At 47.8% G+C, this 25,578-nt stretch overlaps 1 protein-coding gene across 2 annotated transcripts in view; it reads left to right on the forward strand.

Annotated features, from left to right (window-relative positions):
* The first annotated feature begins 127 nt into the window (after positions 1–127).
* TYRO3 (TYRO3 protein tyrosine kinase) overlaps positions 128–25,578 on the forward strand; it is a 39,715-nt gene continuing 14,264 nt past the window's right edge. The window contains exons 1-9 of one of the 2 annotated variants that reach the window (XM_032188441.1): positions 128–444; positions 3,251–3,434; positions 5,605–5,705; positions 9,884–10,054; positions 13,093–13,179; positions 17,276–17,391; positions 19,866–20,043; positions 20,525–20,667; positions 21,936–22,080. In XM_032188441.1, the coding sequence (XP_032044332.1) occupies positions 354–444; positions 3,251–3,434; positions 5,605–5,705; positions 9,884–10,054; positions 13,093–13,179; positions 17,276–17,391; positions 19,866–20,043; positions 20,525–20,667; positions 21,936–22,080 (1,216 nt within the window). In that variant the 5' untranslated portion in view covers positions 128–353. The remainder of the gene's footprint in view (positions 445–3,250; positions 3,435–5,604; positions 5,706–9,883; positions 10,055–13,092; positions 13,180–17,275; positions 17,392–19,865; positions 20,044–20,524; positions 20,668–21,935; positions 22,081–25,578) is intronic. The other variant, XM_032188442.1, reaches the window with a different exon arrangement.

Raw genomic sequence — 25,578 nt, forward strand, 5'->3', positions numbered from 1 at the left:
CGGGGGCGGCGGCGGGGCGGCGACTGTGTGCTCTGGGGGCCGCTGCTGCATATTCATGAGGTGATGTCAGAGGGGGAGCCCAGCGCGCCGCGGCCGCCCGGCACCGCCATTTCCTGGCCGAGGAGGCGACGGCGGCGGAGGGACGGGCCCGGCCCAGGAGCCGCCGAGCGGCTGCGCGCCGGCAGGGGGAGACCGCCCGGCACCGGCACCGGCACCGGCACCGGGACCGGCGCCCGCAGCCGCTCCGCTCCGCTGCGCTGCTCGCCGCCGGAAAGAAGTTGGAGATTCCCCGCAGCCTCCCGGGGCAGCCCGGCGGAGCCGAGGAGCCGGGGGACGATGGTGGTGCGGGAGCGATGGAGCTGAAGCGGGGCATGGCTCTGCCGCGCCTCCTCTTGCTGGGACTCTGGGCTGCGGCGCTCCGGGACGGCGCCGCCGCCGCGGCAGGTGAGGCGCTGGCGGCCCTCCGGGGACGAAGGGGCTCGGGGTTGGGCTACAGGTGGCCGCGGGGCTCGGCGGCCCCGCTGCGGTGCCGGGCACAGCCGGGAGCTGCACCTCGGGGAGCCCCGGGAGCCGGGCAGCGGCCAGGCTCGGTGCCCTGCCCGTGCACGGCAGCAGCGATCCGCTCAGCCCGGGGGCGAGCCGGGCACGGTGCCTTCCCCAGCCCCGCGCCCTCCGAGCCGCGCTGCCCAAGTTGGAGCCCCCCGGGAGGGCTGCGGAGGCCGGGCAGCCTCCTGCCGGCTGCAGCGGGCGGCCAGGCCGGGAGCAGGAGGAGCAGCAAGGCTTCCCGCAGCCCCCTCTGTCCCCGCTCCCCAAATAACTTCGCGGGGTCGCGCTCCCAACCTCCCGAGGTGGCAGGAGCGAGGAGGTGAGACGCGCCGACCCGCTGCCTGTCGCGACAGGCGGTGCGCCCTGCCGCTGTCGGTGCTGCCTGATAAGGAGCGCGATAGAATCGCGTCCACGAGCGGCCGGCTCACGGCTCGGCTCCTGTGGCTGCTCCGGGGAGGCTTGGGGGAAGCCGCTTGGGCTGGCGAGAGCGTTATCGGGTGGGAAATCGTGAGTGGGAGAGCCCAAGGGGGAAAGGTGGACGTTAAAATCGGTGCTGACCTCCTGTGCGCTTCTTCCAGATACCTACAGGAAGGGATGCCACAGCTAAAGCTGAGTTTTGTCAAAAACTTGTGAATTTATTTAAAAAAAAAACCTGGTTTGTGTTTCTTCCCTTCAGTTGATCTTGACAGAAGGCTTATATTAGGCAATGTGGAGAATTACAACTTAGGCTGAACACTCCTGCTGTATATTAATTTCCTCCAGCATTAATTTGTATGGGAACTGAAACCATAAAAGGTCTCTAATGACACTTCATTGTTTAATTTGTGGTTAACTCTTCGGCAGAGCAGTCTGAGGAAAGCCAAGTAGTTTGCCTTTCCATTAAGGCACCTGTAATGAGAGTGTCTGTCAATTTACGTGTGCCTTTAGCAACCTGGCTGCATTAGTTTTCTGTAATACTGAGAGAGCTGCTGTGAAGCTTTCATGTTTTGTTCCAATATTGTGAGTGGTGGAAGGGAGGATGCTTTCTGGCACACACTGGGACGTGTAATTTGTGTTACAGATGAGTTAAGTAATGCAAGATTAGATCATCCTCACCCAAGGTGATTAAATCCTTAGCCCAGCAAACCAGCTGCAGCAACTAACCTAAAACGATCGCCTTACCAGTTTTGCTGTGCCTTTTGTCAATGCGCTGAATTAACAGCAGCAGGCAGAAAGGCAGAAATACCGATCGCTGGACACCAGCTGGGAGCAGGCTGGGGGATCTCATTAGAAACAGGCACGAAGTCTTTCTGCCGGTTCGGGGATGCTCCCGGGGTGCTGGTGGCGGGGGGAGCTGCTGTCCCCGCAGGAGGGTGGCGTGTTGGTGGGGGGGAAGCGGCACACCGGGCGTCTCCGTGTCTGGTCACTGCTCAGACTGTAACAGAGTGCGAGAGCAACAGGGCTGCTTACTTGGTGCTCTGGCTTTCACACGTGATGTTGTGTAGGGTAGCGAGGTGTCCTGTGAGAAGCTGACCGGCCAGTGACCGGGGCGAAGCTGGAATGCACAGTGGTGATACATGGCTGCACCAGAGTAGTGGAGTGATGGAATTGGGGTTTTTGTTTTGTTTTGTTGTGTGTTTTTCCCTAAAATATGCGGAAGCTGCTGCTAGGGCATAATATTAAGCTGGGCAAAACCTGTTCTGGTCTGTCAGTCCTGTGCCACGGCATAGGAAATGGCCACTCTCCCTAACAAAACTAGCTTTACATTTATATTCCACGTTCCTGCTTTCCCACGGTCTCCTTTGATCCTCCGGTTCCTCCTTTATTTGCTGTCTTTCTAAAATGCGCTTGTACAGCTGGCTTCCGTGTTTTCTCATGGTAACACATTCCATAGATTCACTTCTGCTTGAGGGAAACACTCCCCATCCACCCACACGTACAGCAATGCTCCGGGCCGGATTCCGATCGCATCTGTGGCAGTGTGGACCTGAGCAGCTCCCCTGGTGCTGGTCCTGCTGCTTCGGGGTCCTGCTGCTTTGGAGTCACAGCTCCGTGGCTCTGAGCGCGGCGTGGTCCTTCGGCTGGACCCAGGGAGGCTCGCTGGAGCGCACGCCCACGTCACGCGACAGAAATCTCTGCTCCTCGGCGAGGTGCTGTAGAACAGGCTTTGCTTTCACAGGTTCTGTAAATTGCAGGGAAGCTTTCTGTAACGCAGAGGAACCGTGTGCGCTGAATAACGTGGCATAATTGATTCTTTCTCGTGTCCCAGCTCTTTACAAATGCATACAATGGAGCAAGCGCGATGATTTCTTAGCGGTGCGGGAGCACCGTAGCTGAAATGCGAGAGGGAGGTGTGGTACCACGTTGAGAGCGTGGTCGGCACGGCCAGATCACGGGCACGGCGAATCTCCCAGCCTTTGTGGTGGGCTCTGCCTGGGCACTGCTCTGCGGAAGCTCACCCTGCTGCTCCACGAGCGAGCACGGAGTTGAGAAAAGCCCCCCGTGCAGACTGAGCCGCCACCACTCTGCAGCTATTGCGATTTCAGTACTTGCCTGTGATTATTGCTTAGCAGGCACAGGTGGGCAGAGGCGAGGTCCACAGACCCCTCTGCAGCACATGCCGTGCCGGTAGGGTGTGTAATTCCAGACCACCGACTTGGAGTAATTTGCTGTACTCCAACCCCCCTTCTTCCGGGGGTGGGGCGGAGTAGTATTTTTCTTTTAGGTATGAAATTTACAGGATCTCCAATCAAATTAAAGGTGTCCCAGGGTCAACCCGTCAAACTAAATTGCAGCCTCGAGGGAATGGAAGATCCCGAGATGTTGTGGATCAAGGACGGAGCAGTGGTGCAAAGCGTAGACCAGGTGTACATTCCAGTAGATGAAGAGCACTGGATCGGCTTCCTCAGGTACAACAGATGCGGAGAAGGAAGAATATCATGGAATCTATTGCACAATTTTCTGCTGTCAGCTATAGCTATGTAACTGCAGTGACCTCTTTGTGGCAGGGTCCTCAGGTCTGCAGTTCAGTGTGTGGCAAAGCCATAACTGAGAGCAGAACTGAAGCCACTGAGGGCTGAGATGGTGCACTAGAGCCGTATTGGTTTTCTGACTACCCTGGTGACAGGTGCTTTGCTAACACTTGTGATGCTTGAGATGCGACTGCAAGGTGAAAGGATATGCTCTTGCCTTGTTTGTTCATCTTGCTCTGCTGCGCAGCAGGAAGACTAAGGTCTGATGTGTAGGTTTTCTCTCTCATACTCTTTCTGCTCTTTTTCTCTCTTGAGCTGTCAGTCTGCCTGAGGGATGAGGCTTGCTAATTGAAATGAGACTCCCAGGACTCTGTCCCCTTCCCTTCTTTGTGAAGGAGCATTTGGCACCTTAACCCATCCCCGAATTATTTTGCAGAAACTTTCCCTATACGTTTATGCCAAGTTATATCAAGTCTGCCCTGCTCAGGGGCTTAAAAACTCCCTTCTGCAGAGCAGCTCTCTGCCCTTCCTGCAGCAGAAGGTGGATGTCGGTGAGTTCTGGAGGTACCAGGTTAAACAAGACCCAAGGTTCTCCTCTGGCTCTTTATCTACGTATAAAGAGAGCTTGTACAAGCAAGCGTGCCATCGCTGTGAGGGCTCAAAACCATTGGCTGGCTGAGAATCACTCTTCTGTGAGCTCAGGCTTTATCTCCTCTTAGGTCTCTTGGCTTGCCATTGCATGGAGTCTCCTATTCTAGCAACTAGAAGTCTCTGTCATAGAGCTTGTCTGTAATAAATGTTCTGGTAGGAAAAAAATCGGTGCCTAGCAAAACTGTTGCATAACGTTATGTTGTGGAAACAGTTTGTCTTAAATCTATACCATTTACTTCTCCCTGTTCTGCTTTGCCACTGTCAATCTGATCTCTTCTCACATCTTATTTTTCTCCACTGAGAACTTCCTGCAGCCCCAGGGCTAAGTTAGGGTGTTAAATCCAGATGTGTCCGTATTTCTCTTTTTCCTTTCTCCTACTAAAGTGATCATTTCTACCACCTGCTGTGTGACTCTCTGCTGCGATCGCTGTGTTTCTGAACATGCGGCTGGATGGGCAGGACAGCTGATTCCTGTTGAAGGTACAGCTCTGAAAATCAGGCTGTAGCGGGACCATTTTGTGCATTTCAGCAAATGGTCTCCCTGTTCAGTCTTCCATCTGAGAAATTCCTCCCCTTCCCCAAGATGGACTGCTAGCATTAGAAAAGCCAGCATCGAACCTGCTGAGGATCTTGCATGACAGCCGACGCATGGCTGTTCATCCTGGGGGGGCAATTAGTACTTGCACATTGGTGGGCACTCAGAGTCACACTGGTGCCTTTGGTAGCTGAGACCTTACAGTGGTGGAATGAGGAAGAGAATTTATCTGCTGAAACACTCAGTCCCTGCGACTGCTTTCCCTTGCTTGGATGCACCTTCTCAGAAGGAGAGTTGTTGCTGAGCAAGGGAGAATGGAGAATGGTTTGTGGTGTGAGGCCCTGTGCTGGAAGCCAGCATAACCCCTTTGAAATCACCAAGCGAAAGGCCCAAGTAGTTTTGCGGTGCGAAATGCTCTTAGGGTAAGAATACACTAAGCATAGTCGAAATGAGAGGGGAAGTCTTCTGACCCATTTATTCCCATATGAGGCTGTCCTATCACCTAACCAGAGCAAAACATTCGGGCTCGTTGGAAGCATGTGATTTGGAGTTTCCCACTAGCTCAGGCGCCGTAGGCTAAGCTGCCACTCTTGAAGACCAGCTAGAATCACAACTCAGAGTCAAGGAGATGAGCAACCCCTTCCTACTCTCAAAGGACACAAATTACGGGTTTCCTGCGAGCACATTTTGGAGGAAGGCTGTTTGCTGAGGATTCCTTCCATCCACCCTAGAGAGGAGGCTCCTTTCTCTACTGTTTTGCTGCGTGCTTTGTGCTGGCTGGCTTTGTCTTCCTCTCTAGGGCTGGCAGCATTTCAGTGGGTGTTATCCATGCATCTGGTTTGTCAAACACTGGAGGGTCCTTTGGGGCAAAAACATGCTTAATCCACGTAAAATATCGATATGGCTTTTGACTTTTTTCAGCTTGAAATCCGTCGAGCGGACAGATTCTGGGAAGTACTGGTGCCAGGTTGAGAACGGGGGGAAGAAGGAAGAATCACAGCAAGTGTGGCTCATAGTGGAAGGTAAGGAGTAGTAGTAGTGCTGGTTTCCTTTCAGGGTTGACCCACGAATATACCGTAGGTGGAAGTGACAGGCCTCTTAGCTCTGAACCTGATAACTGCAGTGAGATCACTATAGGGCAGATAAGAAATGATAGGGGAGTGGCTTCAAGGAAAGGAGCTGTCCATCTGTTAGCCTTCTGGTTTTATTTTGGCACACTGGGAAGCAAGTGAAAGCTTATTTCATAGAATGGCTTGGGTTAGAGGGGACCTCAAAGATCATCTACTTCCAGTCCCCTTGCCATAGGCAGGGATGCCACCCACTAGACCAGGTTGGCCAAGGCCCCATCCAACCTGGCCTTGAACACTAACAGAGATGGAGCATCCACAGCTTCTCTGAGCAACCCCTTCATGCACACACATTTCCTTCCAGCCCCTCAATCCACTGTTGCTTTGGTATTCATAAAATTACAGGATGGTTTAGGTTGAAAGGGATCATCTGGTCCAACCCTCTTCTCAAGGCAGGGCTACAGCTGTTTCTATGTATTGGGCAAAGTACGGCTTTAGCATGATTTTGAGAGTTTCAGGAGAAGTGTTATACATCAGTGCCTCACAGCCAGGACTGTTCATGTTGCACTGTTTTGCTTAGTCTTGTCTGATAAAGAGGAAATTGTAGGTAGTTGTCCAAAAGTTACCCAAGGCAGAGTGGATTGATGGCTTCTCATTGTCTCTAGTTTCATTTCCCTTGACCCATGATCATTTTAGATCCTCAGAAGGTGGTAGTACTTACATAGTATAATATTTAGTGAGGCAGTTGAGAGGGACAGTGTATTTGCAGCAAGAGCTGGATTTTTGGATGCAATTGGTAATATTTTGGGCCCGAGCTGAATGAGTACTCTTTAAGAGGGGACACGGGTTGTGTGCCTCAGGAGGTGGTATGATTTGGGTGACATTTTTATAGCACAGGTCTCACTCATCCAGAGCCATGGAAATATTTGTAGCAGACCTCGTGGAAGGAGGAATGCTTACCTTCTGTCTTCCATGAGTTCCAGGGTTTCATCCACCTAAAATTTAAGGTGGTTTCATCTGGAGACCACTGTTTACAGCTTAAAATTTTCTTTTGTGCAGGTTTCTATTTCTATTCCAATACCATGGCCCACTCTAGAGGTGGCTGCATTTGCGTGTTGGGTGCATTGGTAGTGATTGGGTAGCTCAGTGTGCTAAGCAATCTGAAAAACAAAGGAGCCCTTCTGGGTAGTGCAGGCAAAAAATAACAAAGTCACAAAAAACAGCTGCAGCTAGATAAGGGGGAGTTTTGAGAATGAAGGCCAAAGCTTACAACAGAAGAACCATAAGTTAAAAATGTAACTGGTCTTTTTTAAGAGAAAAGCAAGTATGACAGAAGCTAGTTAAACCTGAACTGAGTGTGTAGTCACATGAGATGGGATTCAGTGGGGAAAAAATAAAAATTAACAAGTAGTGATAAGGGGTGGATTAAAAAAAGCTATCAGCAGTTAGTGTAAGAAAACTAGGGACTACAAAAGCCTATCAGTCCCACTGGCACTGTTATTTCTGTATGTATTTCTTCCCTGGGCACACCAGCTTTGTCTAGAAGTTATTTGCTGTTTTTGTAGCAATTGTTCTCTTTGGCTGAGAGGGGATGTTTACCTTCGTCTCCTGCAGCCCTTGGGAGGTGTTGACACCCTTCAAGTATGCCGTACAATGCAAACATAGACTATTGGTATCAAACTCAGAGAGCTAGAATGGATTTCTTTGCTATCGAGTGTCTGTGGCTGGAGATCCAGTTAGGTAGTCTTAACAAGCAGAAGTTGTATCGATGGTATTTGAACTGTGCCTGTGATACCACTAAAATGTTTGATATTATGAAGAACTCTTCAGAATTTACCCCCCAAAAAAATAGACTTTGAAACTCTTTCTGTTTTAGAAACTAGATTCTGGCCTTACCAAGAACATGATAGTGTGTTCAGTGCCTGGAGATGTAATCCAAGAGGCATGCTGTGGAGTGTGACCATCTGAAAATAAGGATTATCTCTCTTACAGAACTTTCCCTCTGAAATTACACCCCTGGCTGTGGGGCTGGCCCTTGTTGTGGCTACAGAGTCAGCACACCAGCCCAACCCACATGGACGTGTCTCCTTAATGTCGTCTGAAAACTGAGCTGTAGAAAAAGGCTGTCCTTGTGGGAAGGATATGGAACAGGGCTTGGAACAGGGAATACACAGGCTCATTTCCCTATTTTGCCACTGCTTTCCTGGCGGTTGGCAGCTCACTGCTTCCGTGGTACATCTGTGAGGTGTGGGTGCTGGCACTTGCCTCTTGCACCAAGAACTAGGAGGGTAAATGTGCCACAGACTGCAAGGTGTCCAGGTAACATCCTGACAAGTTCCTCAGCTGGATGAATCAGCTGCACACCCTGAACTACAGGAGTTTTTAATTGTGGTCTTGTCTGATCTGGTTAGTTGCTCCCAAAGTGAGAAAACCTGCCAAGCTGGGCAGGATCCTCCTGAAAGGTTACCTCGGGTACCATGGCAAAGGGACAACAGGCAGGGATCCAGCTCACGGGTAGAAGAGACGCTGGTATTTTCCCTTTGGGCCTTCCTTAGAAAAGGAGGTCAAAGCAGGTGGAGGTGTCACAGCTGGTATTTGGAAAGTTTGTTCACTTTTACTGTTTAAGTAGGACTGCAATAAAAAAATAAAGCAAAGCATGTAAGCAGAAACCAGTGGTGAATCATGATGGATGTACCTGTCCTGAGCGTTAGCCTTTGTACAGATAGGCACTGTCATTCCTGGGTGACCTGTTTCTAGACCTATGTTAGCTTTTTTTCATTTACCTGCCACTCTAAAGGGACAAGAGGCAAGGAAGAGAGGAGGGCACAGAGAAACTGCCACCTAAAAAATACAAACAAGTGACGAACCCCTCAGTAAAAGACTGAGGATGCCGTTTCCAGTCAGAGTGCAGGGGGAATGTCAAGCTTTAGGCTCCTAAATCCATGTTTCGGCACCAGCCTGTTTTTGGGGGTGCTCAGCATGTGCCATGCCAGCTGGAGCCACTCGGGCCTGTCATCTCTGCGGCCAAGGGCAGTGTGACTGAAGCATGTGAATGCCCAGTATCGCTGGTTCCTCTTTCTGTGAGGTGGTAGATCAGCAGTTTCCCAAACATTTTCTCCAGCTGAGGTTATCTTATTTCTTGTTTTGGCGTAGACAGTCATTGGCAGCTGTGCTTGAGTTTAAAAGGAGCCCAACACTTCTCCAGGCCTTGGTTCCTCCAGCAGTTACCAGAAGTGGTGTCAACCGGTCTGCATGGTCTGCACGATCAGCACTGATACTGATGGCTGCTGAAACTTTGTGCAACTAGGTGGGAGCCCTGAAACCACCAGAGGCTTGGCATTGCCTGTAAGAGGAACCACACGTTTTGATGTGCTGAGCTCCATTAACTCTTACCGGTTGAGAGTAGACCTGAGGTAGCAGCACTGCAGCTCCCTGTGGGTCTGATCCAAGGCCTGTTGCACCAAACAGGAATTTTGCCACTGCAGCAGACAGATACTTATTGAGAGAGCTGTGTCCATGTTAGCTCTGTAACAAATTACCCCTAATTTCAGGGCAGCCTGGTTCTCTCGGTGCCGAGCATGCTGGGCGGCTGCTCCAGTCAATTAGATTGTGCAGAGAGAGTGTAAGTGATCCCTGCCTCTCACCAGGGGAATTCTTTCCTCATTCATGGGTTTGTCACAGCAGCTAGTTCAGCGTGTTTACAAAGTTCAGTTTTTAATGCATGGCAAGAAGTACCTGCAGCCGGGTTAGGTGTCCTTTAAAAGTGGTGGCAGACACGGCTACAGATATTGACTGCTTCCTCTTTAAACCCCAATTTCTCAGCTGAAACGTTGAGCAGATTCTACTGTTTTAGGCTACTTTATAGGGGAGTTTTTGAAGGACATTCAGTGAAATAGTCTTTTCAAAGGCATTTTCGGAAGAAAGCACTCTTTTCTCACTGACTTGTAGTGAGAGCGTGTGGCCATTCACATCCCGAGGTAATCTAGTTTATTTTGTGAAGGGCTTGGACAGGGTCAGATTAGGTATAGGGGCAGGACAGATGGGTGTCCAGTGTTGGGCACTGGTATTAGTGGTAACAAACAGAGACAGGAGGAGCCTCTCAAGTTATTATCACTTGTCTGTTGCTTTTCTAGGTGTACCCTACTTTACTGTGGAACCTGAGGATGTATCCGTGTCCCCTAATGCCCCATTTCATATGGCCTGTGCTGCTGTTGGTCCCCCTGAACCAGTGACAATTGTCTGGTGGATGGGAGACTCTAGAGTGGGGCTTCCAGACATCTCCCCCTCCATCCTAAATGTGTCAGGTAAGGCTACTGCCAATGCAGGGGATCACTTTGAGCATCAGAAGTGTGGAGAGGGAGAGCTTTTTTCTGTATGTGCCTAGTGACACTGGGTAGCCACATAGTGTGGGAACAATCTTTGACTGCACCTTGAAAGCTGAGAGACCATGATCACACGTGAAGGCAGATCATCTCAAGGGGTGCTTGTAGCCCAGTGTGTTTTTTCGCTGGCTTGAGGCACGCAGGCTTTGCAGAGCTTGGGTGGGACTGGCACCGTGGCAAAGATGCTACTGGGCAGGTGATGCATTGGGTCCCTCTTTTGTTATTCCACCTCATGGGGAGTGTTTATGGCTTCAGCAAATGACTCTCTTGGTGACTTTTGGCTTAGAAACCTAAAAGCATTTGCATGTAACAGATGCCACCTCCTCCTCCCATGCACAGCCACATCCCACACTGCTTTCTGCTCTCTTCCCCTGCTCTGGTCTTGTAGGCTTGCTGGATGCTCTTATCACTAAAACCTGACCACCTCTTGTAATTGTTTGATGCTTTTAGACTGTTTGTATTGGTGCTAAAGTGGGCTGGTTGATATTCTCAGAGACTGAGGTTTGTCCCAGAGTGGGTGCTAGCATGTGATGGTAAGACTGCCTTCCCCCCAGCCATCAGCTGGAGACCTCAGGAGGCGGTAGGGGTTTGGGTTTCTCCTCAGCCTGCTTTCAGGGAAGGATGACATACACCTACTGAGAACTGACTGTAGCTATTGCTGTTGTTACCTTGTAAAGGTAACAATTCTAGTTACTTCTCCAACAGCTTTGTGATATTTCTTCTCTTTGCTGCTATTATTCTCAGCAGCTGTGAGTCAAACTTGAACTAGCTAGGTTTTACGACTCAAATTCATCTCTGGGGCCTCTTCCTCAGTGTTAATACAGTTACACCCAGGGGGAGTTTCTTTCTGTAAATCTCTGGCCATTCTTCAAGCTATCCAATTCTATTAAGCCTTCCGTTTAAACCTGATTTGTATGTAAATCAAAACTCGGTTTGTGATTTGCGATGGTTTTATCATCTGCTCCCTCTCTTACGTAGCCACTGGGTGCTGTTCAAAGTTGGAAATGAAAACTGCTCCCTTATGATAGAATCTGCCAGTTGAAATGAAAACTGAAAAGATGCATAATGGAGAGGGGAAAGACGATAACAAGAAAAAGTCTCCCTTCCTCCCCTCCTCCCCTGAACTCATCCCACGGTGCCTCACAAAACTTTTGTCATTGTAGAGCAGTGATGTGGGGGCCTGAAGAAGGGCAGCTGCTCCTAGCGACTCTACAAATAGACTGGTATTAAGTATTTTCCTCACCAGCACCTTTGTTTGTCCTTTTCTCTTCCGCTCCAGATAGACAGGAGGCCTTGTTGGTTAGGGATAATATTGTTCTGAGAATTAAGCTGGGTTGTGTGCAGCTGTTTGTTAGTGACAAGAGGACCTGTGCCTCTCTTGTACATGGCTTCAGCAGGTGCTGAGGGAGCTGAGATGCTCAACCCTGTCTTGCAGGAGAGTGCTCAGCTTTAATGCACTCAGGTGCTGGCATTTCATTTTATTTAATCAGGGGGAAGAACACAAAATTAATAGTTTTCTAGCATGGAAACTCATTTCTGGGTAACTTAGAAATTTAACTCCGTAGTGCTCTTTGGGATATTCCTTGGGTGGGTCTCGCAATAGAGAACATGTAGGAGAACATGAGCTGCATGGTCAGATTGCCAAGGCGTGTCAAAAAATAAGGTTGGTCAGGCATTCCTAGCTAAAGAAAGTATCAAATCCTGAAGAAAATGGTAAAGTAGTAGCCAGAAAGCAAACCTTTGTTCAGCAAGCAGTCAGTTTGGTAAAAGGGCTATTGTGCTTGGAAAGCAGTGCTGACAATAGTGCCAGACAGCAAGGGGGTCTTGGTTTGTGGTGTACTTCACGTTTTCCTCAGGACAGGACTATGCTTGCTTCTATCTTCTGGGAGCGTCTCATGTGTCAGGCACTCCTCTGCTCTGCTGCCTGCTGTCAGAGTTTTCCTCTGGTTCACTGGGGTGAGTGGATGGAGCCAAAACATTTTACTCTTCCTTTTTATGGCAGTCCCTCCTCTCCTTCAGTACACCTTCTTTGCAGTACAGTCAATTGCAGGCTCTTGGAAGATGAATTGAAAGGCAAAGGTGGACACTGTGCAAGCTGCTTTGTGCAGTTCTGAGAGACCTTTTGCCTCCTAGACTGCATGCCCATAGTGGGCCAACCCTTAACTTTTATCAGATAGAGCCCTATAAGGCAGCAGAGTGAAAACAGATGCTGACTACACCTCTCCAGGCAGCTTTGCAAATGTGTCCAAGTCATGATTGATTAACAATGCCAATGCACACCTTGAAGCAGCAGGGCATCAGTATGATGCCATATTCAGGCCCTTCAGAGGGACAGATGCTCGTAAAAGAGAGGGTGCATAGCTGTCCCTTGTACTGAGTCACCCTGGAGAGTGCCTCAGTGTAGCTGCAGTAGCAGTTTGCTTTCATCTCCTTTGCTTGTCTCCAAAAGTTGGATGAAAGGTGAGGTACAGGTGGGCATTAGCTCCGAGTCTGCAGCATTTGGTTGGAAGTCTGCTTGGGCTCCCAGCCCAGTTAGCAGGTGGCTGTGCTTCAGGTTACAGAGGTGCTCAGGTGGCAAGCTGACCTGCAGGGTGCTGATGGGTTGTACAAACCTGTGGTTCTCCACCATCCTTGCTCCAAGGAAGCGTGCCAGCATGCGAGAAAGGGACATCTCCGAACTGAGTGCTGTGATCTGCTGTTCTGCCAGGTTCATCCTTCTTTTTCAGTGCTTTCTCAAGCTCCAAGGGAAGCTCTTCTACATTGCCACACACTCTCCATTAAAAATGTGGTTGGCACATTAATTACATTGAAATCCACGTGCCTTTGATTGGCACCCAGCTCAGCCCTCCAACTGCCTGTGCAGCATGAGCTGGATGTCACGCAATTGAAATTCTGCCGACGGTTGGAGCTGGATTATATAGCTGTTTGTGTTTCCTTTCCTTTTCTTGGCCAACCTCCAGGTATTAATCAAAGCACAGTGTTCTCCTGCGAAGCTCACAACGTAAAGGGATTGTCTTCATCTCGGACAGCCACTGTTCAAATTAAAGGTGAGAGAATGGGCACGGGAGATGGGTTTGCTCTGTGGGGAGGGAAGGAAGGGCTCCCTAATGCAAGGGGCTGTCTCGAAGCTGCCAGCAAGCAGCACTGGCTGGAGCTGCCAGCAGCTGAAATAATGCTTTGTGCTCTTCTGGCAACTCCTGCTTGCTGTGCGGGGCCGTATCCCAGGCTGCTGGAAATAAAACGCATCTGATACAGAAATGGAAACATGATGTCAAATAGCAGTTTCTCCTTGAAATGTAGAGAGTTGGAGCACTCAAATTGTTCGTGAGAGATGTAGCTGGATATCATCTAAACCAAAGCTGGGGAAATCTTTCCTGCTTGGAGATGGATGGGTCTTGTTAGAGCTAAAGAGCCCATTATTTCTGCTCGCTTCTGTTGGCGTCACATTAGATGCTGAAAAAAGGAAAGGAAGGCAATCACCAGTGGCTAGTAAAACCTATTCATCTACACTGTTCTTTATGGATTTTATTTTTTTGTTCTTTCCCCTCTTGAAACTTGTTCAAAACAATCCCTAGCACTTGCATGGGCAGCTGCTGTTTGGAGTCCCTAAGCTACTGCCGCATTTCTTCTGTGCATCCAGGCGACTGAAACGGGGGTAATCGGAGCAGTCAGCTCTTCCCCTCCTCTACATGTTGGGATGCTTCTGCATTTGAATTTTTAGTCGTGCTTTAATGCGCATTAAATGATATAATTATCAGTTCCAGGAAAGAGACGTGTCACAAAAATAATTTGTTCCAAGCAGTAGCTTATTGCTCAGCCTGAATAAGAGCAAACATTTATGTCTATATCAAATTCAGAATTGTATTAGCTAGTATAAGGTATAGCTTAAAACCCAGCTGTAGATCTACCATTCCTACGGTGTGTTTTTCTTCAGGACAAATGTTGTGGTTACTGCTATGCCAAGAATGCAGTGTGCTGGACTAGTAAGATTTACAACTTAATTTAAAAACATTTGGAGTTGTTGCCTTAAAAGCTTGTCTACGCAGGGGAATTAGTTATTGTGGAATATATCTTGTATGGATATTTTTATCCTGGGATAGAGTTTAGTTCGCAAAGCTATTAAGCTTTAAAAATTGCATAAAGCCATAATTTGAGATAATGTTTGGCATGAACAAGCTTTTTTTTCTTCTTTTTTGATGTTAACACATTTTTAATCATTAATAAGATGACAGGATAAAGGCCTCACAGTTCTCATATTTCCCAGCAATTACATTTTGCCAAAAGTCCTCCAAATGCTTCAGGGGCAATCTGTCAGGTAATGAATCCACACAACCTGTCTGTGAAGGACATACCACCAGCATACGCCTCTGTGTGCGCACACGCTTTTGAGCTGAGGAAAGTGAATTTAAGTGATTTGGCAGACGTTTCACCAGTATGTGACATCTTCTGTAGATATAAAAACAGCTTTTAAATGTCGAGTCCAGAGCAGTAGTCCTATTGGTTCGAACTGTAATACCTCAAAGATAATGTTTTAAAAATTAGTTATGAGCTTAGGGAAGCGATGAGGCTCTTTTAAATAGGAAAAAAAAAAAAAAGCCTTTAAGGTCCAGTACAACCTCTGTCAAAGCTCAGGCAAAGCTTCCCAGTAAGAGCATCAGCAGGAACAGGAGCAGACGGTGATAATGTTCATTTAGTCCTTGATCCTATAGACGTGGAATTGAATGAAATGACTCCTGGGAGCAGTTGTCTGTACGTGCGTGGTCAGGGCCTTCCTCTCTTGCACAGATCCATCTGCTAATGAGGAGACTAAAGTCTTTCTACAATTTATTAAACAATTTGTTTCTTCTGTGTTTTCAGAGGCAAATGTTTTTGCTAGGGCATTTACAAACTGTTAGCATTTCTTCTTCTTTGCTGCTGTTGTTGTTCATTATCTATTCTCTGTAGTGCCCACAATGTGCTGGGTGTACTCCAAGCAGAAAATTACTGTTATTGTAGCCCACAGTCCCCAGCGGTGTACAAAGCCCCATTGTTCCAGGCACTCTGCAAACACAGAGGAAGTTAACTCACGTTATCTTAACACTTAAGCTGCTGTTTTCAGACTGGCTTTGCTCTCCTCTCCTTCGTGTGTGCAGCTGAGACTTTGTGGGTCACATCCTGTGTTTCACAGCACAGCAGAAACCACAGCCACTCTGTTTTTTTTTCCAGCATGTGATGGGGAAGTGCATCCATCCCTCCTGCCTATTGCAGAAATAGGGGAAGGTGCTGGTCTCTTCCGTGCCTGTTTCCATCACTGCTTGGATATCTTAGCAGCTGATTATTCTTGCTGGTGTTACAGCCCATGCCTCCTTTGGGTAAACAATCCAGTGTTGAAAATAACATCGCTGAACCCAAAAGTTATGGGAACGTTAGCTAAATAAAGACTTCAGGGCAATGTTTGGGTGATATCCAAGCAAGCAAAAAACAGCCTTCTTTTCTCCTCAAAGAGCTTATGAACCTGAATGTCCAAGATCAAAAGGGAGAGAAACCAAGACATGGAAGAATCTAAGGTAACTCGCAAAGAATTCATTGCCCATCTTGTGTCCCAGCCCCATGCTCTGCCACCCCACGTGTGCATGCACACCCATGTGTGCACTGTTCTTGCCTGGGTGGCAGCCCCCTGCCCTTGGATCCTAGTAACTAGTTACTGGTCTGCAAAGGCTTTATAGGGTTAATCTGTGGCATCAACTGCCCCATCCTCTCCTCAAGGCTCTTTGGAGAGCCTGGGAATGGGCTTGGGTCTAAGCATTTCTCCTGTGAGGTGGCCCCATGTGGAGGAGATGCTGAGGCTGTTCTCAGCATGGTGAGAGATGTAGGAGCTCTCTGGCAGAGTAGGAGCTGCAGCTGGAGGAGTCCTGGTTTGCAATTACTTTTCCACTTCTTCTTTTCACTGAATATAACCCAGGAGAGGTGGAAAATTTGATCTTTATGTAGAACCTTGTCCTGAGTCCCCTTGGGTTTTTGAAAGAGGGCTCCTGAAGGTACAATTTGTTGAGGAGCAATAGAAAAGAATTTCTCAGTACAGCAGCTGTGATTTTAAGAGAGGCTCAAAAGGTCGGAGGAGAGGTTGGTGTCTATGAAACTGGTAGTTTTTCAGGAGTGAGATGCTTAAATTAAAACAGACTCAGGAGTGAAAAAGAGATGATGAGGAATATATCAGGAAGAATATGAAGTAACTGCGTGAAATTACACTGGGAGAAAAAGAGAAGGCAAATGGAAGTATTGAGCATTATAAAAGGGAGCTGATGAGCTTTTGTTGACGCAAGGAAATCCTAGAGGCCCCTGCACTGATGGAGGTGTCTGGCCAGAGCGAGCAGAAGAGCCGTGCTCTGGTGCTGCTGTGTGATGGTAGGGAGCACAAACATCTGATTAAATGCCTGTCTGAGAACCCTGATTTTGTTCCTGGCTCAGCCATTAATTGGTAGTGTGGTGCCAGCCACATGATAGGCGCTCCCTTTGCCTCGAAGTGCCTCTTTGTCAAACAGAGTGCCGTTGAGTGTATTAACTCCGAGGCTGGAGGAACATGGTTTTCCATCCAGGCCCTGTCCCTGGGCGCAGCAGGAGGCTCAGTGGCAGGCACCTGGAGGCAGCACTGTCACGGCACCGAGCAGGTTGCTGCAACCCCGACTGTGGGGTATTGGGGTCATGCAGCAACACACCCTTCTGCTGCTGCTGGAAGAGCTGGTTTGGGGCCGGACTGAGAGCTGGGGGAGGGATTTTCAAGGCCTGATTTGGTTCACAATGCAAGTCCACAGGCAGTTGTGTAATCAGGGCTGGGTCATGCTTTGCAATGGAGGGGGCAGGGGAGAGGGCCGCATAGTGCAGGTGTGAGCATCACCCACTGGTGCTGCCATCAAAGAGGTCAACCGCTGCTTCTGTGCATTGAGCAAGGGTGCTGGACTATTAAAGAATGGATGAGAATAGCCTGTTCAACGCTAAGATAATAGATTAATTCACAACACTCAGCGATGCTCTAAAGATGTGATATTGTACCGTTTCTGCCAGCAATTTCATTGCATAATTTCTAGCCTCAAGCCTCTGCGCATTTCCATGTGAATACCTGCTCAGTTCTGTGTATGCTGAAAAGTGCCTTTGTTTCCTTCACAGCCATGCCTCTCCCGCCTCTCAATGTGACTGTGAGCCAAGTCACCAGCAGCAACGCCAGCGTGGTCTGGGTGCCGGGGTTTGATGGCCGCGCTCCTCTCCACTCTTGCACTCTTCAGGTACGGCCTCTCTGCACCGTCCCCTCTGAGTTTTGTCCCCTGCCCTGCGTGAAGAGTGGGACTCCTCGGAGCCACCTCCCCGAGGAGCTTGCAGGGCATGGGATGGTACAGGAAAAGAGGCAGATGGGGGAGGCAGGTGACAGGCTGGGCTTTTTTTAGACAAAGCTAGGCATGTTTTAGAGTACTATTAAGCACTACCTCTTATTCTTGATTAGCCTGGTGTCAAAGACCACTTCTGCCAAGGAAATCAAGGGTGAAGGGTGCTGTTATCAGTGAGCTCCAGCTGGTGCTGAGTGCTCAAGACCTTTTTAAAATGGGACCACACCTGTTAGCTTCATGGAAACAATGGTACGAGCCTAACTTTGGGCAAAGTTAGTTATGCACGTAACTGTAAAATCTGATCAAACAGTAACCGAGTGGGTGAGAGAAGCGGTGGTTTCTTGAGCAAGTGTGCAAACACAGCTAGGCACGTTCCCCATGGTTTATCTGTCAATATAAAGGGTGGGCCCCTTTGCTTTCCCCACCTAACTGCAGCAGTAATATGAGCTGGAAAGGAATTTCTGTGGGGTGTTGCCAACTATGTAGAGGAGGAAGGGTTTACAAACGCAAGGTATGCTGGAAGCAGTCTGGCTAATTTCCTTACAGTCAGTCCTCTTTCATTTGGGGAGGTGGAGAGGAAACCAGAGATTTCGTGCTCTGATGTTAAGTAAAAGAAACCATCCTTCTGATTTAACTCCCTGGCAGAAAGAATGCTTGAATATAGCTGGCCCCTGTCTCTGGTTTTTGTTGCTGCTTCTGTTCTTGTTCACAGCTGAAAATGGCTTTCTTCCTCTCTTTTACAATGCTGAGCTAGCTCCAATTGGAACAGCCTATTCCCTCTGGTTTGCATGCTCATCAGCTTCAGCAGTGCTAATCACCCCGGGTTTTGAGTTCCTCCTCGCGCTTTTGGCAGGGGTGTGAGGGGACAAGGACATAAGGAAAAGAGGCTGAATCAGAGCAGCTTGGTTTCTGTCCACTCAGCAGTCTCCCACCCTCCGCTAAGCCTTGCAGACTTTTCCTGTTCTTCTGAGGACAAAGTCGCTGCATCTGGATCTGGGAGCAGGTTAACTTGGCGGTCGTTCTCTGCTGACAGAGAGCTGCTATCCCTCTAAGGGTCTTCGGGGGCAGAAATGCCACAGTTCATCTTCCCTCCCTCTCCCATGGTTCTGATTTTGTGAGAGCCGCTGACCCACATTTCCATGTGAAAATGCACACGCTCCTGGCTCCCAGTGAGGGAGCGATTGTCCTTCTGCTGGGAACCTTGTGGGGAGGGGAGGGGGCGGGCAGACAAGACTTGGCCCTGGTTTTCTGGCACTCTGACATTGCAGCGGGTGCCCTGAGAGCACCCTGTTCAGACAGGCAGATTGCTTCTGGAGGGATGGGGCAGGAAACTGACGTACTTGCACACTGTTAACACAAGCCGTGCTCCAGGGAATAAAGGGGGCAGATGCAAGACCCCCTGCTCTTCCGACTAGAGAACAGAAACACTTCATCAGCACGTCAGGGTTTTGCACAAAGGTCTGATTGTTTTTCCCGTGCTTTGGAGGACACTGATAATGACAACAATATGCTTTTCTATTAAGGAAACGTGAGAACCATTCTTTTTATCAACCAAATAAAGCAGTGGGCCAAAAGTGTGTTTAGGAATAAGTGGAAGGGCAGGGAGGAAAAACTGCTATAATCTTAGAGAATGAAAAGTCCCCATGAGTGTTTTGCTTTCATCAGTGTATCTTGCTTTTACTCCTAGCTTGCTGTTTTGTATGCACTTGAGAAGACTGGCTGAGCCCAGGAGCTGTGCAGAGATTTCTGCTATTGTCAGTACAAAAGCAAGTGGGAGCATTGAACCTGTCTGTGCATTAAAAGCATACTGATACCAGATTTAAATTAACACCCATGTTGCTTAGAAGTTCTGAACCTGGGGGAGTGGGGAAGAGAGGGGCTTCAGGAGTGATAAAACTCATTCTTTGATTTGAAACAGTTCAGTTGAACCAAGCCAGCAGTGTCTGTCATGTCTCTAATCAATGACAAGACTGAAAATCTACAAATTTCTGAAAAAGGACTCAAGGAAGAAGTGACACAAGGCAACGGGGAAGTTGATTAACAGTTTTCATTGCCCAAACTTAGACAGCTCAGAAGCAAGCTGCTGGCACCCAAAGCAACAAGCGCTTTTAGTTTTCTCTAAAGGAAATAAAATTCTGTGGTTGATTATTATTTAACATAGGAAATGAATTAAAATGTGGAATTGCTGGTGGAAAAACACTGTTGCTACAGCTAGGAGTGATGTTACTTAACCAAATAAAGGCATGGCTCATGATTCTTATTTGACAGCTCCCTTTCCAGTATTTTGAATGTTGCTGATACCATATCTGTATCCCTATGGAACTGTTTTTCATATGCTTATGGTAACAGACTGCTCTGTTTCATGCTTGGCACAGGTAGCTGAGTCACCAGATGGCCAGGAGGTTTCCACTGAAGTTGCCCCCGTGCCTCCCTTTGCCTATGGTGTGCAAGGTCTGAAGCACTCCACCAACTACAGCGTTCGCGTGCAGTGCAGCAATGAGATGGGCAGCTCTCCTTTCACAGACAGGGTTTACTTCCAGACCCTGGAGCTTGGTAAGCAAATAGCAGCCACGTTCTGAAGATAGTTCTCAAACTGAAAAGGAGAAGAGGATAAACTTGACCAAAGTCCTTGCTAATTCCAAAACGCAAGGGAGGTTATGCCGTCAGATTTCTTTTCTGCTCTAAGGGCCTCTTAACATAAAATAGTAATACATAGTCAAATGTGTTTAACAGCTGTGATATGTGAGAAACAAGTTGATTCAGCCACAGGGCACCTGCATGCTGGGCATGTGTCCCACTGGCTCCCCAAGGTCCTTGGGGTTTCAGAGAAAAACAAGAGACAGTGACTAACCTTATCTCCTCCACTTGAAGCCACCATACTGCTTGGTGGCTTACAGAAATGGTTTCACTCCTCACGTGCTCTCTTCTGACTGATCTCAGGAAAGAGGGTGAAGCTGTCTTGTCAGAGATTTTTTCAGTGTGGATATTGCCTGAATTTCCTGCACAGTGACTGTATTCTCTCCTCTGCCTTCAGCTCCAAGCAGCACCCCACAAAATATCCATGTTATCCAAAGAGATCCTGGCTTGGTTTTGGAGTGGGAAGGTGTGGCTCCAGATGTGCTAAAAGAAAATGTCCTGGGATACAGGCTGGAGTGGATTCAGGATAACATTACTCAGGTAACAGATCCAGAGGGGAGCTGAGCTGTTGGGCACAGAGTTGGAGAATGGTCAGATTGCATTTTCTGAACACTAGGGTGCCTCATCCCTTATCCAGACTAGGATAAGGGATGCTGTCACTGCTTTTCTATAAACAGAACTATTCTGATTTGTAGCAATTGATAGTAACACCTTAATATTTGGGACCTGTTAGTGCAAAGTTCCTTTGCTTGAATGCTTCTATGTACACAGATCACTTCCCCGCTGCTCCTTGTAGAACAAGAACTGTGAGAGGATTTGGTTCATCTCTGCCCCTTCCTAGTTCTGTCCCAAAAGCAGCTCAGACAGTGCAGGATCTCTCTCCTGTGACTGGACTTGGTTTTTCAAATCCTAGCAGCAAAGGTGTACGTAACAAGTGGATGAGTTGTACTGTAAATTACAAAAAGAAGGTTGCAGTTTCATTTACAAGGTGTAGAGAGTTGAAAGGACCCTGTCAGGGTAGAAGGCCTTTCATTTGATTCTCAGCGTTGACCTTTCCCAGGTATCTGCCTTTGAAGTTCACAGCATTTCTTACGGTTTCTTGTTTCTTAATATGCATTTCACCAGCATCATTAATGATGAGTAAGCCTGTAATAACAGAGAGCTAGAGGGAAAAAAGACTTATTTCCTTTTTTATGATCCATTTCATGCTAGGTCAGTGTCACTGACTTTCTAAGTAGTAATATTGTGAATCCCCATTTAATTTACATTGTGTAAGCAGTGGCAGCCAAGTCTTTGTGTCTTTACTGCAAATGATCTGTAAGAAGATCCCCAAAATTGCTGCAAATATGTTGGCCTTGTCTTCCAAAGTGAAAACTGGCCATAAAATTTAGTTGCAATTTGGGATTTGGTTAAGAAGGCAAACCAGACAAGACTCCTCTGAATCAAAATTGTCAGATGCTTTGCAGCGTGATAGTGCATCTTTGTGTCTAAAACAGATGAAAGAATTTTGTCTTTTAACAGGAGAAAATAACATTTCTATGGCAACTTTCATAGAAAGATCTCAAAGAACAGAATCATTAAACCTGCTGTCTTTCTTACACCCTGAGAAGCTGTTAGCATTTTTTGAGAAGAGAAACCCAAGATGATACCCTAAGTTAGGGGCAAAACTGAGACTGGAACAGAGGAATCACAGCTCCCAACCCCTGTGCGTTGGTGCTGCACAGCAGTGATTTGTTTTGAAGGTGACATTTTAGATGTTTTAGCTCCCTTTTCAGGCAGCTTACAGCTCGTTACTGTTTACTCTCAAGGGGGAGATGATTGTGCAGGACACAAAAGCGAACCTCACAACGTGGAACCCTCTCAAAGACCTGATCATCAGGGTGTGCGTGCTGAACTCTGCCGGCTGCGGGCCATGGAGTGACTTCTTCCTGCTCGAAGCCCAGGAGGTCATGGGTGAGTGTCCTCTGCACCCCTTTGCGTGGGAGGAGAGAAGTGACTGGGACTGCTGTGACCTCTCTGACACCTGTTCTTTTGGTGCTAATGGCTGGCTGAGCCACATGACGTTGTGCCACAGCACATTTTATCAAGCAGAATGGAATCAAATAACATTTAAGGAGCAGGTATTGGCAAAACAGCTTCTGGCTGCTGCTCTGTCTCTTTTAAAGGCAGGGCACGGGGAGTCACAATAGCGAAAGTGCAAATCTCTTTGGTTTAATTTGAGGCCATTCCAGACTTGTTTAAGTTGAGCCTGAATTAAACTATGGCTGCATAGCTTTTTTGTGGCGACTTTACTGAATGTGTTTATGTTAAACCCGCGTGGTGCTTACCATGGAAAGACTGAGCTACTGATAAAAGAGGGAGGTAATGGTACAGCAGCCACGCTGGATGGCCTGGGCCCTGTGCAAAGGGTGTGTTGGGAGCAAAGAGCATGCAAGATGCAAGTGCAGAGTGCGTTCCTAGTGGTAAAGGGCAGGTTGGCTCATCACTGCTGATTTGCTTGTCACTTGCATTTCGCAGTGAGTGAGAAATAGGAGTCAGGCTATGGAGAAGGGCAGGACAGTGTGCAGGGGAGACACGTTGTGTTCTGTTTCCAGCTCCTGTTGCGGGCCAAGACATCGGTCTGTAATCTCTGGTGCCAACCCACGTGCTGCTGCTTTCTTCCCAACCCATGTATCTTTTGGGCAATCATATGGACATGGATCCCTCTGGGCAGAGGAATGGCAGGGGGAACTGGAGTGGGGCTCCTAGGCAGGCAAGAGCTGAGGGAGCGGGGCAGAGTAGCTAGGGGAGGAGAACTGCAGCCCCACTTGATGCTGGCTTTAATGTGCAGGTTATTCAAAGGCCCCTTGGCAGCCTGGTTCTCATGATGAAGGCAGTACTCAAGGGTGTGTGTGAACACACTCACTGTGGAATTGGATTATTGAATTATTCAAAGCAGAATGAATAGGTGCAGAGGTCCAGGGCTGGCTCTACTAGAGGTTAGGCATCTGCTCCATCATGTTTCTTCTGCTGTTGTCTTCTGTGGCAGCCAAATACAGAGAAAAGTACCTGAAAGGACTAGAAAATCCCTCCAGAAAGTAGCCGGCACCGGCAAGAAACCCCAGGGAATGTACAGGATTTGCATTTTATATGAGGCTGGAATGGGATAATCCTGAAAGCACAAAATGTTTGCTTGTTTTTATTTACCAAACCACTTCAAAAAAAAAAAAAAAAAAAAAAGTAGCGTCAGGAGTGGTGCATGTTTTGGCCAAGTGCTGTCTGAAAACACATAATTTGTTCACAAGCATAACAGCCTGGAAATAAAGGTTCACTGTGGAAAAGCTGACAGGCCGTTTAAACGGCAGAGCTGCAGAAAGACTGCAGTTTTGTTTCAGGCCTGGTAGAAAATAAGTTGCTTCCTTTCCTAAAATAGCAAGCCTGGCACTGGTTGCTTTCTGTGAGAAATGCCAGGGGTGGTTTCTGACCAGCTCCCAGTGCGGCAGTAGGGATGACTAAGCTTGTATAAACTTTAAGGCGTATTTGTCATCACAGCGAGCTAGTAGGAGCTCCACCCTGCCTATGCAGAGATCTTGTGCACTATTAACAAAGGTTGTTTTAATATGTTCAGAAGCATCCTCTGTAGAAACCTGTTTCATTGCGGCAAGGAATAGGGTGGTCTAATAGCATTTTTTCTCTCTGTAATCTTCATGATGATAAGCAGGAGAGGTCTCCTGGATTGTTTTTTTTGTACACCTTTGCAATAAAAGACCTACTACAGAAATAAAAAGCGTTCTTATCATCAAAGGGCTCCTAAACACTCATTTAAGCTCATCTGGCACTAGCATCTTCTGTCTGCCTTGTGCAGTTGTAAGGCATATGCTGCTCGGAAGAGGGGAGAGCAGGAGCTTTGAGAGCGGCAGAGCCGGGGGAGGAGAAGCAGCTTGATCTTCTCTTGGGCTGCAGCCATCCTCCTTAGCTCAGTGGCAAGAGTGGGAAGCCAAGATCTGTGGGGCAGAGCAGGAGAAACAGTGAATTTCAACTCTCATCTCTTTCTGACATGTTTGCTGTAAACTGTGGGATAGGCTCCTGACTCCTGGCAGTTCAGAAACAAGGAGTCGCTTTGTGTTTTGTTTTCAGCTGTCTTCCTTCTGGAGAAACCCCCCTTAAAGTGACCTAAGTCCTGCTCTCTACCAGGCCAGACCAGGCAGAGTAGACAAACAGTCAGAGAGAGACTTGTCTCACTGTGGGTGCAAGGAAACCTTATTGTTAGCTGTCAGAGAGGACCTTTTACCTCAGTGTTGTTACCTGTTCCTCCCCTGATTGTGTGGCAGAAACAGTCTGAGTGATTGGCTTGGGAATTGTGGAGAGGGTTGGAGTTGCCTTGCATTGTATTTTAGTTGCAGTTCTGTTTCTGATCCCTCTCCCTCCTCATTAGCAGCTTTGAAGGCCAGGTCAAAAGGAGCAGCAAAAAAGGGGCATCATAAAACTCAGAGTCCATAAAACCTTCTGGGTGGGAAGAGAACATGAGAGTCTCTGAAAAAGATAAGATGCTGATGAATGGGTGCTAAAGCTCTGATAATGTTTTGTAAGAGCAGAATTCTCTAGAGCTCTGTTTCCTTAAGCCCTGCATGTTTATTAGGCTAACAGTGTTTCCTTGAAAACTTGGGTGATAAGGCTTGACAATGAAACTAGCAAACGAGCTGCAGAAGCCCTTTGCTTGCCAGGGCTCTGCCTGTAAGAATGTCTCACACCTTTTCACATACATCTGTGCAGAGATTCATCCCAATCTCAGCCCATTACCCTACCATCTCTTTTAAGGACAGATTTACTTACACTCTCATGGCATATAACATAATAGGATTATTTACACCATTTTAGATGACTCTTCGTTGGCTTCTGGTAAAGCACAGTCAACTGTTGAAGATGTGCAAGGGAGCAAGGTGAAAAGTGCTTAGGGATCTGTTACCTGTACTTATTTGTTCTTAAACAATTAGAAGATACGACGGCTATCCGAGATTTTAATAAACCTATTCAAATTGGCATTTAATCTTCAGCAATTGTATTTGGAGAAGAAATCTCTCAGGGAATTGGATTAATTTATCTGCTGTTTGCCAAGCATAGATAATATTCTTCTCTTCATAACCATACTGGTGCAGAATCTTCCTTCACTGGTAGCTTACTCAGATTGGCAGCATGTCCATGTCTTCTGTGGAGGAGAGTTTGTAGGCAAAATATGCATAATCTGAAAGCAAATGCTGGACCAGAATTGTAACCTGCATGCTGGGTAACTTCTTTCTTGACTTGTAGGGAACTTTTTTTTATTATTATTCTACTTCTCTTTGGCAGAGAGACATTGAGAAGTTAAAACCAAAAAACGACACTGGGAGATTACAGCCAGTACCAAGTCCCACAAGGTGCTTCTCTTTGTGGGAGGGGAAATGTAGATGGCCTTAACCAGATAGCCACAAGGAG

Source organism: Aythya fuligula, chromosome 5, assembly GCF_009819795.1.
Source record: "Aythya fuligula isolate bAytFul2 chromosome 5, bAytFul2.pri, whole genome shotgun sequence".
Classification (NCBI taxonomy): Eukaryota; Metazoa; Chordata; class Aves; order Anseriformes; family Anatidae; genus Aythya; species Aythya fuligula.